General features: G+C 35.0%; 1 protein-coding gene across 5 annotated transcripts in view; it reads left to right on the forward strand.

Moving 5' to 3' along the window:
- PTPRC (protein tyrosine phosphatase receptor type C) overlaps positions 1 to 17,742 on the forward strand; it is a 139,795-nt gene that overhangs the window by 85,798 nt on the left and 36,255 nt on the right. For all 5 annotated transcript variants that reach the window (XM_036755274.1, XM_036755276.1, XM_036755275.1 and 2 more), the window contains 7 exons: positions 2,056 to 2,175; positions 6,004 to 6,156; positions 10,282 to 10,487; positions 12,043 to 12,103; positions 14,106 to 14,214; positions 14,500 to 14,534; positions 17,198 to 17,307. In XM_036755274.1, coding sequence (XP_036611169.1) covers positions 2,056 to 2,175; positions 6,004 to 6,156; positions 10,282 to 10,487; positions 12,043 to 12,103; positions 14,106 to 14,214; positions 14,500 to 14,534; positions 17,198 to 17,307 — 794 coding nt within the window. The remainder of the gene's footprint in view (positions 1 to 2,055; positions 2,176 to 6,003; positions 6,157 to 10,281; positions 10,488 to 12,042; positions 12,104 to 14,105; positions 14,215 to 14,499; positions 14,535 to 17,197; positions 17,308 to 17,742) is intronic.

The following is a 17,742-nucleotide window of genomic DNA, read 5'->3' on the forward strand; positions in this document are numbered from 1 at the left end:
TTATAGTTCTTGGCTAAATTCATGAGGAATAATCCATGGAGGGTCTTTTGATTCCATCATCATCATCATCACCATCTTAACTCTTTTCATCTTTTTTGATGGGGTTTAAACAGAAATTATCCAAGGACAAGTCACTATCATGCTGTTATTCTCAGATATTTAATATTCTACAGATTTTTATGGAAAGGAAGATTTTTTAAAATCTGTTTTTGTAGATGTAAGAAAAGAAATAGAATGCAAACTCATTTTTGGTAGGCTTATTGAAAGCAACCCCAGAATAAATTTCATAGCAAGCAGGACCGCAAGAATGACATGTATGTCATCTTTCCACATGATTTTGATTTTCTTAGCTGTAAGGACAAGAATAATGGTCACTATTCTTTATTATTATATATCAGGAAGTCTGCAACTCTTGAAAATTTAAAGAACATAATAGGAAATAAATTATCTTGCCCGTTTCAAAGGATAGGCTTCAGAGAGTCAAAAAGAACTGAATTTAAGGCCTGCCTCTCACATAAAGCTCTCTGTATGTCTGTGGGCAAGTCACCTAACTTCTCACTGTTTTAACTGTTTTCTAAGATTAGAAGTCACAGATGAGTCCTGATCTGCATCAGTGAAGCACTGGTCCACACCAGGAGTTCTCCACATAGATAAAAGTCACAAGTCTGCCCCCAACTCTCCACCCCTGACCCCAAAATAAGTAACATCACTCGATTTCTGTGTCAGACGACAGAGCTACATCTTTCTATTTCGTGGAAGAAGAAAATAATAGGGAAAATATTAAGAGTTCTGTTTGCTTTGATGTTACTGAATTTCAGAAACTTCCTAAAACTATATCCTTTTTATTTACTTGTGAAAGAAATAAACATGGACATTGGTATCCAGAAAAGAGCTTTAGGCTGTACTAGTTTAGAAATTAATATTTAGAATTTTAATTATTGTAGAAGACAAATTATCCCTTTATCCCCGGAGTTGGTATAGTTGGCAAGAAGGACCATTGACAAAGATCTGAATGGAAATTCTTTAAGTGTAGAAAGTTCCTTTATCATATCCATTTTCTGATTTGATATATCATTTTCTGATGACTGTGATTAAAGTTCTGTGTCAATGGGAAGATTTCATATTTCGTTTCTATGTAGCTGGTAAAGCTTTTTTTGGGGGTGGGGTTTATGCTGTAATAATAGTAATTGATAAAAATAGCAGTAGAATTTGAAATAGCTTTGTAGTTATTTATTTTTCATGTGCCAAATATTAGTTTGATTTTTGTCAATTTTTTAAAACTCAGGATTCTACAGGTTTCACTGGGATTGCCATCTAGGAATGAGACCTCCATAGGAGTATTTGTAGTGACATTTTCAAATTTATAAATGTGGGACTAGTAGTAACCCCATCTCCAGTATTCCATAGGATAAATAATTGTTTTGCTATTCCAACTTACGTCAATGAAAAGTATCCTTGGTATAATCTCCAAATTATGATTCCACTGAAATTTAGAGGTACTGGGAAGGGCAGGAAAGAAGCACATGTAGATGGAGCAGGGCCCCACAGCCACTCATGGACCTGGATTCACCCAAGTCAAAACATAAAGAGAAATCTCTAGATCTCATTAAACATTATTCAATTAAATTTAATTCAACAGGCATTTGTTAAGTGGCTGCTACTAGCGGTTACTGTGTTAGGTCCTGGGAATATAAAAACAAAACCCCAGGAGTCATCATCAAGGAGTTTAAATTTTATTTGAGGAGAAATATATACACAGAAAAGTATAGGTAATATGCATATAAAGTAAATGCAAATTAATTTGCAGAGAAGGAGGACACTAGCAACTGAGAGGAATCAGGAAAGACCTCACAAGGGAGGTAGCATTTGAGCTGGCATTGGAGGAAGATGAGATTGAATTCAGCCAATTGTTTTCTAATTAAATGGTATCAAGAATTGAACCAGTCATAGCATTATAAAATTGTTTATTAATTGATGAATTCAGATATGTTTCAAATTTGCTAAATGTTCTCCACTTTAACATTTCATGTCCTTTATCTCCCATTCCTTTAACAGCTCCTGAAGCACCCAGCGATTTGACTTCTACATCAATAAATGACACAAAAATTGAAATTTCTTGGGCTGGACCTTCACAACTTTTTCATGGCTTTTTCATCAAACATAACAACTCTAAGGGTAATTTCTAATCAATTTAATTTCAGGCCATTCTATGACCTTTCTGGGAATCTTGAATGAATCAGATTACCACGGAAACATCTATTCAGCTAGGGTAATGAAACTCGCAATGAAGGAGTCTACCATAACTTCTAGGATTCCGTGGCTTTTGAAATAAAGTAGTTAATTGAAGGTCTTTTGCAAAATTATCTAATCTTCCTAAGGTATTATATTCCAAATCTCAGGCCTTCAATCTGTCAATTAAAAGGAATTTATCTATCTTTTACTATGGTCTGGGAATTGTACTAAAGTTGGAAATACAATGACAAAGGCAATACCATCTCTCACCTTTAGTTAATCAGTTAGTCAACAATCATTTATTAGGTCCCTATTATGTGCCAGGTACTGTGTTAAGTGCTGCACATACAAAGAAAGACATAATGTGGTTCATAGTCTCACAGAGCCCACATTCTTTTAAAAATATTTCTTCTATTTTTTTAAATTAACAGACACTTATTTTCTCTTCTTCTTTCCTCCCCTCTCTGGAAAAAAAATGAAAGAAAAGCAAAATTCTTATGACAAATATGCAGTCAATCAAAGGTATTCCCACATTGGCCATGCCCCAAAATGTATGTCTCATTCTACATCCTGAGTCTAACATCTCAGCGTGGGCAGCGTGCTTCTCTATTCAATTTCTGGAGTCATGTTTGATCATTGTATTCATCTTAGTAAGAAGTTAACATTCTAATGCGGGAGGCAACAGATTAATAACTATGTACAAAGAAAATACATACAAGTTTAATGAAAGGTAACCTCAAATGGAAGGTACTAACATATATGCAAGCATATGTATATATATGCTTATATATACATATATTTATAAATGTATGTCTCCCTTGTTAAAATGTTAGCATATACAACACATATATGTATACACACATGTGCACATATGCAAAACATATACATGTACATCTATCAACATATGCACATATGTGTGTACGTGCTCATGTGTGTATACACGTGCATGTATATACTCATGTATATACAATATAAATACAAATTCGATAACAAGGTAAACTTAGCATTGTGGGGAACAGAAAAGGCCTTCTGCAGAATGTGGCACTTAAAATGTGTCCTAAATGAAATAAGAGACTCTAAAATGAGGAGAGCATTCCAGGAATGGAGTATAGACACTGGGAAGAAACGGGAGAGGAAATGTTTTATATAAGGAGCAGGAAGTAGGTAGATATTGTTAGACATAGAGTATATAGAGGAGAATATTGTGTAAGAAGGTTAGAAAGGTAAGAAAGGGCCTAGTGATGAAGAAACAGAGAAGTACGTATTTAATGCTATAGGAAATAATGCTAGTATTAGTTAATATTTATATAGTATGAGGTGAGGGATGTGTTCTGTTTCAGACATGTTGAATTTGAGATTCCTGTGGGACTTCAAATTCTAAGCGTCCAGCAGATAGGTCACATGATATGAACCTGTGGCCTCAAGGCCGCATGTGAACCTCTAGGTCCTCAAGTGTGTCCTTTGACTGCAAAGGGCCGCATGTGGCCTCAAGGCTGCAGGTTCCCCACCCCTGCAAGGTTAGGAGGGAATCAAAGACTGAATATACACATTTTGGCATCATCTGTATAGATATGGTCATTGAACCCATTAGAGCCAGTGGGATCATCATGTAAGAGAATATAAGTAAAAAAGAGAAGAGGGTTCACCACAGTTAGTGGGCAAACGAAGTTCCAGCAGTGGAGACTAGGAAGGATCAGGCAGAGAGGTAAGAGAACCAAGAGAAAAGAGAAAACACAGAGTAGAGAGGACATCCAGGAGGACAGGGTGTTAACATAGTGTCAAATGCTGCAGTGTCTGAAAGATGAGGACTGAGAAAAGGCCATTAGATTTGGCAGTTGAGAGACCAGTGGTAACTTTGCAGAGGACAATTGTAGTCATGTAATGGGTATGAATGCCAGATTTCATGAATTTTAGAAGAGTTAGAGGACAGAAGGAGGAAGCATTGAGCGTAGACAAAGTTTTTAAGGAATTTATCTTAGAAGGAGAGAAGAGATAAAGATTGATGGGCTAGTATGAATAGGATTGTGTGAGTTTTTTTTTTTTTTAAGAATAGAAAAGATTTGTTTTGTTGCTAGGCAGCAGAGAAAGATTTATCAACAAATAGGAAGAGAATGAAAATCAGAGAGGAGGGCGTAATAAGGGGGACAAACAAACAGAAATATTAGAGTTCAAAAATGATGGATGAATAATTTTAAGGGATTTGCAGTATTTTGCAACTGCCAGTTTATCTAGAATAAGCAAGATCTGGTTTCATTTTCAGGCACTTGGTAGATACACAAACCTGGGCTCTGACCTTCAGTTTTCTTATCCATAAAACAATAATAATAATAAAAATAATTTATGTAATGCTTTTGCAAAGTGCTTTACTTATAGCCTTTAATTGTGATGAGAATACTGAGACTATGCAAAATTAAAGGGTTTTCCTGTGTTGACACAGTTAGTAAGTGTCAAAAGTAGGATTCAAATGCAGATCTACCCTGATTCCATATATAGCATTACAGGACTGAATGAGAAAATATTTGTTAAAAAGTGCTTAGCACAGTGCCTGGCACATAGTAAGTGCTATATAAATGTGCTTATTCTCTTTCCCCCTTCTCCTTCTCTACTCCTTTTGTATCAGAAGTTTTTAAACTTTTGTGTGAGTGTGTGATATGGCCCCTTTTGCAGTCCAGTGAAATGTATGGGCTCCTTCTTAGAATAATGGTTTTAAATGCATAAAATAAAATACATAGGATTGCAAAGGAAACCAAATTATATTGAAATACAGTAATTACAGTATTTAACCACAACAACAAAAATTCAGGTACCTCACATTAAAAATCTTTGTTTCAGATCATGTTTTACTTTGAAGGATAAGTGGAGAGAAAAGTAATGTGAATTTCAGGTTTGAGAACCAACATGAACTATGAAAATCTATTTTAGAAACATCATCATATGTTGTTAATATAATTATAAATTTAAGTTAATATGTAGAGCAACATGTTGCACTTAATTCTTAATCAGCTATTGCCTTGTATCATTGAATATTATTGAAAACCCCATTTAAATATGCATAACTATTGAGATGCCTTCCAAATTATTTGCATGTTTAAGGTTTTTTTGTTTGTTTGTTTTGTGTTTTATAGATTCTTATGTATCTGAATGGGGCTAGAATCTACAATTGAGTTACACAGGAAGTAGACTAGAAAGTGCTATGATTGGTAGATATGAGTTTAATTCCAAATAGATTATGTGTGGCAGAAAGGAGCAGGTAGGAGATAAAGGAAGTGGTCCACAATGCTGGGAGTTCAGATATCAGGAAGCACTTTCCTAGTCCAATACACTGGGCTACAAAATTCAGAGGTTATTGAGAAGGATTAAGTAATATAGGATCAGGAGCCCAGATCAACTGTCTGGTCAACGAAAGGTTAGGCTATAGCCAAGGTTCAGAATAAAAAGCAAAGGACATCAGCATCCAGAATGAAGTCTGATACAGGACCCTGGGGAGAAGAAGCGAAAAGGGATGTGAATTTCAGGTCTGAGGACCAACATAAGCTAAGCTATGGAAGTAGGAAGTGACTACATACTTGGGAAATAATGTTTACATTTAAAACTTTCCCTGTGAATTTAATAAAGTTGAATTAATGTTTTAGAGCAACAAGATTGCATTCAGTTCTTAATTATATATTATATTCGGACCTTTGAATATTATCCAGAATTACATTTAAACATGTGTAACTGTCAAGATACCTCTTGGATTATTTTATATTTTTAAAATGTTTCTATTTTTAGAAAAAGTGGAAGTTCTACCAAATGTTACCCATTATAGTCTGACAAACTTGAAGCCTTATACACCATACGGTATATCAGTAAGTGCCTTTACTAAAGGAATGATAGAACGGGAGGGACCTGCTGTAACTGAATCCTTTTGGACAGATATAGGAAGTAAGTAATATTTGTTTTCTTGCTTTGTCAGTGACATAATTAAAACTTTTGAATGCTCTATCTAAAATAATGCCTGTGATCATGTCATATTTGAACAGGGTATTGGTTAGTCTAATACGTTCCATCTGCATAGGATGTTCCTCACAACCTCCCTGTGACCTGGATAGTAATAACCTACCCTGAATACCAGTAATTCTTGTCTCAAGATTAACAAGTCCCTGACTTCAGCCTCCACAAGGATCAGGTCTAGAGAACATTTGACTAATCTAGAAGGAGGTAACACCGAATTGGTAGATTAATCTACCCAGGTACATAGGCTCAGGAGAAATGTCTTGCTTAAAGCCTGACTTAAAGTGAAATGTGGTATATAGATCAGGGCACTGATTTTAAAATTTTGGGTTCCTGGTCTACAGCTGTCCTGTTCTTTGCATGCTTAGAGATAATGGGTTGTTGTTTTTTTTTCTTTTCTCTATTGGAGAACATATTCAAGTCTTTAGTAAAAAAAAAATGACAAACATCTGGAACAAATATTGGTTTAGGTTTGCAGAGGCTCTGTAACTGCTTCTGCTTCTTGGTGAATCAATATTCTTTGACTTCTCTAATCTAAGACTATCACCCATTTCATTGTATGGGAATACAGAGGAAATAAAGAGAAGTTAAAACATTGTATTCAAAATTGTTCAGAAAGAAGTTAGCAATAATTTCTATTTTCGAATATGGTAATTAAAGAAACTTATTCCATTTTTATGTTACAATGAACTTATTAAATGAAGTTTTAAAGTCAAACATTTTTGAACTCAAAGCATTTTTCATTTTACAAATAATGCTTTTGAGATAGGATCCTGAAAGGAAGAGGAATCATTCTGTAGTAAAACAAATTTTGTTTGCTTTGTTGCAGTGTCCCTTGTAAATAGTCACCCCTTTTGTTCTATCATCCACAAATCTTCTTGGACAAGTGATAAAATTCAAATTTTATTTTTTAAAATTAGTATCTAAGTAAAATATACCATCATATTAAATACTATTTAAATTGTTTTTATTAGCTCTGTCCCCAAAAGATCATTGGGTCATATTGGAAAAAAATTTTAATGATGTTTTTTCTTAGATACCATATAATAGAGGGTAGAATATAGAGTATTGAGCTTGGAGTTAGGAAGAACTGTATTTCCTGCCTTTTATACCTACTAACCATGTTTTTCTTGACAAGTATCAGTTTCCTCATCTGTAAAAGGGAGAAAATAATTATGTAGTACCTATTTCACAAGGTTTTATGAGGTTCAAATGGGCTAACATATGTAAAGTATTTGGCAAAAGTGATTTTCACAAACTATATAAAGGTTAATTATAATTTTTATTATTATACGCAAATATGTAAGAATTTGACATATATGTAACTTGCTGTACCATAATCTCAAGGTGTTTAAAAATAGAAAATCACCAAACTTATCAATTTGTCTTGTTTCCCCATCACAATATGATAGTGATAATTATGGTAATAAAAATAATAATCGTAATACCAGTAACAACAACTTGCATTTATATAGAGCCTCATGTGCTAGGCATGTGCTAAGTGCTTTTTATGAATTTTATCTCCTTTGATCTTCACAACAATCGTGTTAACTAGGTGCTATTATTATCTCCATTTTACAATTGAGGAAAATGAGGCAAATAGAAGTTGAGTGACTTCCCCAGGGTCACACAAGTAGTAACTATTTGAATGAAAAATTGAATTCAGGTCTTCCTGACTTGAAGCCCAAAGCTCTATCCACTGCACCACCAAATGCCTTTAAAATATAATCGAAATATAGTGCTTTAATTTTTGCAGAGAGGTTCATTTATATTACCTCACTTGAATCTCATAACGCTGTGAAGTAGACACCAGGGATTTTATTATCTGCCTTCTACCCAAGATGAGACTGTGGCTAGGAATAGTTCAGTAATTTGTCCTTGATCACATGGTTTGTAAATGTTAGAGGCAATGTTTGAGTCTTTCACCCTCCAAGTCTAACACTTTTCCCTTTTCCAAGTAACTAAACCTTACCCCTTTATTCACTGTCATTTAAATGTTTATTTTTACCATTTTGATCAAAATCTAAGTTCCTTTAAGAAAACATTTGTCTACATTCTTTAACAGAGAATATTAAAAATCCATTTAACCTTTTTCTCAATGACTCAGGGAAGACCATCGTATTTTGTGACAATGAATTGGACAGGGATTTTGCCTCTGTCCTCAATGGCCCCAGCCTTCTATGTTTTTTTTATTTCTTCTGACTGAGTTCACTTCTTAATGTTATCCCTCACTCTGTTCTACTATAGTCTATTGCCTCACATCACACAGCCAATACGTTTTATAACTACTATTGGTCACTCTCATCTGGAATTGAAAATAGATTCTTAATGGATGATAAGGGTGCTATAAATCTATATTGCTAAATTAATCAGCAATATTATTATAAATTAGCTAAACCTGATAGCTCCCAATTTCAACATTTTCTCAGGTAATATACTAAAGTTTCACATCTTTTATTTTTAGTTTTCTTGATGTGATACCAAGTAATCCCAGTAGCATTTAAGGATAAAACTGGATGAAGGATAACAGAGACCATTGTTAAGATTTATATGACAGACTTTTCTCACTATCATAAGTGGTAGCTGAGCCATTATATTAAAACTCTAAAATCACAATCCCCAATTTACTAAATGACAATGTAGATATGGCACTGAGGAAAATGGAGAGGGTTACACCATATACACCAGGTATATGGAGAGGAAATCTGTGCAAGAGGTGATGCATTTTTGAAGCTATTTAGAGACTGATTCTCAAAATATATGAAGGCTAGAAAGATGTAAAATGGTTGGGGGAAAAAGTCATTTACATAATTACTACCAAAACAAAAGACTGTCTGGAAAACTGTTACTGTCGATGTAGCTACTTACTTTCTCACTTGTTAAAAAAAGGTTGTTAGTATTTCACCAAATAAAGTGAACATCCCTGATAAAATCATTAGAAGGTACCAGGAAAGCTTTCACAAATAACATGCTATGGTGGACCACATAATTAAAGACATTCAATTATAATAATGGCTGTTAGCTAACAATAATATATCATTTTAAGGTTTCCAAAATGTTTTACATATATTATCTCATTTGATCCTGAGAACAAATCTAGGAGGTAGGCATTATAGGTATTATTATTTAAATTTCACTAAAACAAACAAGCAACAACAAGAAAATATCCCAAAATAAAACAAATACCTGAGACTCAGAGAAATTAAGTAACTTACTCATGGTAATCCATTTGGGGGTTTAAGTTCAATGCTCTCCCTACTCTACCAAGCTCTCTCATTTTTTAACCTCATAGAATGCAAAATCCCAATATATCAGTTGTTTGTAATTGTTTTAAAATATTTGATTCTGTAGAACAAAATGGATCTAATAAAAGCCTACTTCCAAAATTGTGTTTCAGGTTCACATTTTGAGATCATATAAGATTTCTTGATAGACACAATAATGGAAGTAATATTGTTTAATAATCTTCTGATATTAATATCTAATAAAGCATAAGAGAGAGGCATATTCTTGCCAAAGGTGTTTGCCAGCATTCAAATGGAAGAGGAATTCCCCATAGATGATGAGGACCTCTAGATGTTTCTGTTTACAGATGCTGTTGTGTTGAATGCATCAATCTAACAGATATTGCAGAACCCCTGAAAAGAGATTGCCTGTCATCCATACTATAATATGCAGTGGGATGAACAACCAATAGAGATCATTCATCTGTGTACACATGAGTGCAGCGATGTATGTATGCATATGTTAATAGATACACACTCATATTTATGTATACATACACACATGACCATATAGTACATATATGAACACACATGTTTACATGTAGGTTAAAACCTGTACCAGTAATTGCAGAGAATACCTATAAATGGCCGATCCATATTTTCTGTGTTCATTGCTACCCAGGACTAAATCTTACACTATGTACTCATTAATAGATTGAAAATTTAGTATATAAGTTAAAAGATTGTTTTAAAAGTAGATACTTTGAAATACTTATTATACTTGACTTCTGAATGATGAAAACTGAAAAGTTGTTATTCTTTCTTCAAATAGAACCAAGCGTGGTTAGAAATATGGTTGTAAATTTGACAAGTGACAATAGTGTAATAGTTGCATGCGAAGAACCACAAGATAAAAATGGTCCCACTTTGACCTACTATTTGAATGTGACATCTTTGTATGGCAATAGATCCCAAAAGAACACAACATGCAGGTTTGCACTGTACGATCTTCATTTCATGACCAATCACACATTTGAGGTAAGATACATTTTTAACCCTTAAAAATGTGATTAAGTCTTTGTCTAATTGTGCTGGACATTAGAGAGGAACTTAATATATACTTGTTGATCTGTTGATGCAAATTTCACATTTATCTAAGGCTCATGTCCAAAGCATGGCATGACCTTATATGCATTTTATTGTAATTTTGAAATTTTTAGCCTTTCAGTTTTTGAAGACTCCTTGCCAGGTTTTAAAAAGGTCAAAGGTTGCCATAAGTACTATATTAGCTATCCCAGGAGTTCAGCTGAAAAAGGTTTGATATTGAACTGATATGTTTGTTCTAGATAAATCAACCTATCTCTCTCTGCTCCATGGCCACAGATCATACCTTCAAATTTAGCTAGGAATTTTGTTAATGAATACTATTTTTCACAAGGGTGGTGTGATAAGAGAGGATGTATGGCTCAGTTGTTGGCTAATCACCATTATTTGGTGAAAACAAGCCAAATAAAACTTAAACTAAGAGCATATACTTTGCTTATTATGAATTAGCAGCATACACTTGTTTTATGAAGTATTATTATTTACTTTTCATTCCAAATACATTTTTCTTTCAGGGCCTCCACTATTTACACAATTTACAGAATAAAAGGGAACTGGCAAATAGCCAATAATCTTCCTGATTAGCTTTGTTTCCTGAATAAATAGTTCCCTATTCCTCAATAGCATGCATTAGTGGGTCTTGCTCACCTTGGTACCACGCCTGCTCTTTTAAATGATCTTTGATATCTCTTCAGATGAAGAGCTTTCAGGGTCCTAACCCAAAAATCTCCATTGTGTGTGTGTGTGTGTGTGTGTGTATGTGTATAACAACAATGCTACGTGCTGCTACTGTGGTTGTGTAAGGCCAATGACACCAACACACAGGAGGGCTGCTAGCACAGATTCTTTGATTGGCTTTTCTAAGGAAAGCAACTTTAAGGGGTTAACAATCTTACTTGAATCAAACATAAATATATCATTCACTTAGTTCAGGGAGAAAAGTCAGCATCCTGAACTTCAGAGCAAATACAAACAGAAATTACAAACAGAGAAAATAAAAACAGAAAAAAATAACACAAATCAACAAACAAGCTTCTAGTTGTCTGACTGTAATATCAATTGAGTTGGGACTTTCTTACTGTTTTAAAATGATTATCTTTGAGTCTTACTAGGTGCTAAGCCCCAGGCCCAAACCCCAATTAGGTGCTAAATCTATGTGGGTGTGAATTGGTAACCAAGGTGGGGCCCCAGGTGGGGCTAACTAAGGGACGGTCTAGTTTACACATGAGTTTGAGTGATAGGTTTGGGACATCAGAGGCTTTTAGACCACGTGGGTTTAAGTAGCCTCTTTGTGACGATTTTAGGTCACATGGCCCTGAAAAAGACATAAAACCAGGGATTGACTTTCTCCTCCCTGGAGCTCTTACCCACAGCAGTGATGGCATGAGTGGGCTCACTTAAAGGAGTGACTTTTACTTATTGCATTGTGAGGTACATGTTTATATTAATGAAATAAAAATTGTGTTTGTGTTTATTGCATGGTATCCAGCTCTACACTTACAATGGCAAGTGCCATGGAGACCCAGTTACTAGAAGTAAAGTCACCAGATGTAAGTCATACACATATATACATGTAATAATGTTAAATAGAGTTGATAATATTGTGTTGTTAAAATGTACATTTTTATGTTTTATAGAGATATACCCATGTTTATAACCTCTCAAATTGTATTTTTAAAAACAGAACTTTCTTTACAATGTCTTATCTATGTTGTGCATATGTATCAGGGTGTATATGTATGTCTGCTAGCATGCAATTGAAAGTGAAGGGATGTTTAATGGAAAGGAAAATATGCTTCTGAGATCATTCACAGAATTGGGCTTTTCATGGTGGGGATTCTGGGCCAGCTGGGTTTGGGCAAAATGGCCTTTATCATCCTCCTGATTGGGAGATTCTATGAAAGAATAAGCAGAACAAAATGATAAGTCTTTGTCCCTCTGAGTGTCCCTCCAAATGATACAGATTAAATTCCTTCTCAGATTTGGTGGAGAGTTTTCAAGATTGTTTTGGCTAAGAAAATAAAAGTCTTTCCCTATCAGTGAAGGTGATGATATTTCCTCTTTAAACTTATCTAGGATAGAATAATCCTGGGACAACAGAGTCACCTGAATGAAGAGCTGTCTGCCGTGGTTTCCCCATCTGTTACATGGGGGATAATAATAGCATCTACCTCCCAGAATTGTTATAAGAATCCTTTGAGATAATATTTGTAAAATGCCTTGGAAACTTTAAAGCATTTTACAAATGTTATTGTTATTATTATTATAAATAGTATTTGGAAGAATGATTTTTAAAAATGCATCTCCAGGGAATCTTTATACTCAAAATGAGTATAAAGAAATAGTTAATTCTTACAGGAATTAAAATAGAAAGGCAAAAGACAATAGGATGCAATTTGTAGGTATAGGCTAAAGATATGACAAATAAAAGTTCCTATGGCCTTTCTTAGTTCTCCTCCCCAAAACAACAGGGTCACTCATGTACATGAAATACCTGTGAATTTTATTAAGAATTGAAGTTAGTGGGATGACAGATTCCAGTGGAAAGAGGAAGAAAAGTACTGCACAATAGAGAACTAGCCTCAGATTCAGAAAGACCTGGGTTTAAGTCCCTCTAATAATGCATACTATGTTTGTGGCCCTAGGAAAATCACTTAGCCTCTCTGTGCCCCAGTCAATGCTCCTCGACCATCAATTTGAGAGAAGGTGCTAACCCATATCGATAGAGAGGGTTTCCTTCCCTAGAAGTTCCCTATACCAATGAAATCATAATCCCTATCCACATATATTGAATTTATGTATTGTGGTATTCAAATGCATCCCTGGTAAAGGGACTAGAGATATTAGGGGGCCAGAAGACTCATTGGAAACAGGGAAAAATGTCTTCCCAATGCCTGAAGCCTCTGATATCACCCTATTAAAAAGGTCATCTATTTCTTCTATGCATAAGGTCAGCCCCAGGTATATTCTTTCCTACCTGTAGAGATAATAACAAGGTTATATGTCTCTTCCAGCCCTGTAACTCAAGGATTCTTGAAAAAAAGTATATGGTAAGATAGGTGAGAGGCTTTGAGGCATTCTAAATACATACTATTTTTAGAAGTGGATTAGGATTATAATTCAGTTTGATTAGTAAGAATAATGCTAGTCATTATTTTACTAGATAGCACACTACTTGAGGGCCGGGATTGTACTATTTTTCTTTTTTGTAAACCTGGTATTGAGTACAGTACCTTAAATTAATAGCTACTTAACAAATGTGTAACTTTATTTGAATTAACATTCCAAAAAATTTTTATATACTCCCTGATTTGTACACATGTGGGCATTGTTTATATATAAAGGCTATGGACTCAGGTACTACTTTAGTCTTATGAATGAATATTTTTAGTTTAGTGATTTTTTTCAGGTGGCTTCCATTGGTACAACATTAAAGATAAGGACTGTATAGGAAATGTTAGTATCCTTAAATGGTTTTTTTTAAAGATATTTCACAAAAATATTTTATTAATTAAACTTTCTAACTTCATTTGTTATTTTCACTTTTTCTAGATAATTCCAAAGCACTGATTATGTTTCTGATATTTCTGATTATTGTGACATCAATAGCCTTACTAGTTGTTCTTTACAAGATCTATGATCTGCACAAAAAAAGAACAAGGTAAGTTATTTTTCTTCAAATGGGAAAAATACAGTTAGGCTTGTTATCCAAAAGTCATGACTATACAAGACATGAGTTGTCAGCCACCCATCAGTCAGGTCGGGGCTGGCCAAGAGGCTTGGCTTAGGCATATTCCAGTAGGATTGAGCACATATCTTAACAGGTAATTATGTATAGATAATTATGGGAAAAACAATTTGGGTTGACTAGAACCTTATCAATTGGAAGATCAGAACATAATGATACCTACTATTATGTTATAATCTGTATCTTTTGTTTTTACAGTAGTTTTGATGAACGGGTAGAACTTGTTCCGAGAGGTAAGTTCTTAAAATTTTTGCTATGAGAAAATAATTTTTCTAAATATCTTTGTTAATTATCATTAAATTAACAGTGTGGTCTGCCAATACAAATTATATACCTTTAATATGGCCTTTGGGGTGCAGTAGAAACTTATGATAATAATTTAACTTACCCTTTCACTCATTAAAAAGTTAGGCCTTGAAGGATAGGCAATATTAAAGCAGGCATGTGTGAGGGAGAAAGGAAGAGTATTCCATAAATAGGCAATAGCAGAAAGAAAGGTCCCGAGGGGAAAACAGGAAAAAGAGACTTGTGCAGTTCAGCTAGACACGAGAGCATGCATGCAATTAGTCCTGTGAAGAAGATTGAAAATAAGATTGGAAAGGAAGGTTGGAGTCAATCACTAAAGGGCTGGGAGTGCCAGGAAAAAAAGATGCAATTTCTTTGAAATACAACAGAAATTCACCCAAGACTTTTAAGCAGAGGAGTGACATGACCAGGCCTACTATAATAGGAAGTTTAGAGTGACATAAAACTGCTTCTTATTCAGGGACAAAACAACGTTTTCCTCCCTCCTCTATATAGCGTCCTCAGTTTCTATTTTCCAGTGAAGAAAAGAATTCATTTCAAAGTGATAGATTTCAATAGCTGGGTACTACAGTTAGAAAATAGAAAACTGTATTTTAAAAAAAATTATCCTGAAAATGGGGCACCCCCAACATGGAACACCAAGAGCTGCCAAACTCTAGAGTAGTTTTACATACTTGGTCTTTGGGGGTACTCCCTATTCTGAGGGCAATTCGAGCAATCCTATAGAATCTGGTGTCTCATGTACATGTAGAAGCAGTGCTTTTATCATAACTTGTGGCCTTCTCAGACCCACAGAGCTTTGTCTTATGGTTCTGATACTTCTATAGATTGGAAACTGGAAAAATCTAGGAATCTGGTAGCCACTAAATTTTTCTTGGTGGTGGAGTCCTTATGTTATTCATCTTTGTCAATCCTCCACTGTAGCACATAGCACAGTACCTGGTATACAGTAGACAATAAACATTTATTGAACCAAAGGATGATATTTGAGCTTTTACCCCCTGGAGCTTTTCCCAATTAATTTAGCCTGTTTTTGCTTAATTAACACTTCAATCCCTGTTAAATGTTAGATAGGGCAAGTCATTTAGTCATTCAGTTTGTCTGTCTCTCAGTCAATAAACATATACCTACTATGTGCCAGGCACTGTGGTAGGAAATGGGGATACAAATACTTAAAAAGATGGTCTCTTCCCTCAAGGAGTTTACAGTATAATGAGGTAAGACAACACAAAAAAAGAGGCTGAAATACTTGGGTGGGTGGGTGGGGAGCGCTGTGTTGGGGGGAAACAGCTGAGGAAGGTACCCAATGTAGGGGTATGTGGGAAAAGTCAGAGACTTCCCAGATTCCCAAAGTAGTGCTGCCAGATGAAAAATGCAATGTCTAAGTGGAGCTCCCTCCTTAAAGGGGGTTATAGAGTCCATGACTCCACTCACCAATCAGAGGGCCAGAAGGTGGTGATGAGGTAGAGGTCCAAGGCTGATAGGATCCTGCAGGCTCTTGCAATAATGAGCTTCCAGGTGAAAAATTCTCCTTTCTATCTTCACCTATTAATCAGTAAACTAGCATGTACTTAAATGAGGCCAACAAGGGAATTTAATTTGCTTGACTATGCATATTCATTTTAAGGAATTTTTTTCTTTTCTTTTTTTAAGTGGGGTAAAAGGATATGAAATAAAATAAATTTCTATTACTCAGGTTGAGTGCTGAGCCTGCAGTCAAGAAGACCTGAGGTCAAATTCAGCCTCAGACACTAACAAGCTGTGTGACCCTGGGCAAGTCACTCAACCTTCGTCTGCTTTAGTTTCCTGTAAAATAGGAATAGAAATAGTGTCTACTTCTCGGGCTTGTTGCAAATGTTAAATGAGAAAATATTTGTATAGAATCTAAGCACAGTGCCTGTTACATCATAGGTACTTTTAAAAATGCTTATTTCCTCCCTAATTTCAAATGGGGAGACAACCAGTGGGTAACTAATTCCACCAAGCTATATAGAGAGTAGATGGATGGCAATCAGAGAAGGAAAGAAAGTAGGTTGAAACCAGGCTATTGGGGCCTATAAATGGAAGACTAAGGAGTTACCATTTTGTCTTAACATTGTTGTTATTCAGTTGTGACCCCATTTGGGGTTTTTTGAGATAAGATACTAGCCAGGTTCACCACTTCCTTCTGCAGCTCATTTTACGGATGAAGAAACAGTCAAATCAGGTTAAGTGACTTGCCCAGGGTCACACAGCTAGTACACATCTGGGGCTGGATATGAAGTCAGGTTTTCCTGACCTCCAGGCCCAGTATCCTATCCCCTATGGTACCTGTGAATGGAGACATAGGAGTAGTTACATGACTGAGGAGCCAAAGTCCCCCTTCTCCTATCAGTTATCTAAAGTAGTTATAGAGGCATGAAAATAACTGGACAGTGATCTTCGGGACAACAAGAATGGACACAAGATCTTTGCAGTTAATTTTGGTGCTTTTATTCATGAGTTGATCTGCTTCATTCCTTAATTAGTGCCTTCACTAAAATGCTGAAAGATACTGTCTAGGGTACACATATAAAATGACTTTGAATTTTTCAAAAACTTTTATTTAAAGATGATGAAAAACAGATAATGAATGTAGAGCCAATCCCTGCAGACCTGTTACTGGAAACATATAAGAGGAAGATTGCTGATGAGGGAAGACTTTTTCTGGCTGAATTTCAGGTATATGTCTTTTAAAATATAAGCAAAAAATCTCTATCAGTTATTAGAATAATTCAGATTAAATCACACTTGCCTTGACGTTTGATACTATGTAATAAAATGTATTTGGTTGTTTTGGAAATTCCATAATGCGTAGTCAGTCAGTTAACAAGCAGTTATTGTGTGCCTACTATGTGCACTGGGCTAAATGCTGAGGACAAGAAAGAAAGGAAGAAGACAGTCCTTGTTTTCAAGGATCTCAGTCTAATGGGAGAGACAGGGTGCAAACAACTATGGACAAACAAGATAAATACAAGATGGGCTGGAGATAATTTACACAGAGAAGGTACTAGCTGTGAGGGGGATATAGAAAGTCAGGTGAATATTTTTCTTTAATTCTTTTTCACATTTATTTATTTTATTTTTAATTTATGAAATAAAACAAGCATTTCTGTA

The sequence above is a fragment of the Trichosurus vulpecula genome, chromosome 4, assembly GCF_011100635.1.
Source record: "Trichosurus vulpecula isolate mTriVul1 chromosome 4, mTriVul1.pri, whole genome shotgun sequence".
Classification (NCBI taxonomy): Eukaryota; Metazoa; Chordata; class Mammalia; order Diprotodontia; family Phalangeridae; genus Trichosurus; species Trichosurus vulpecula.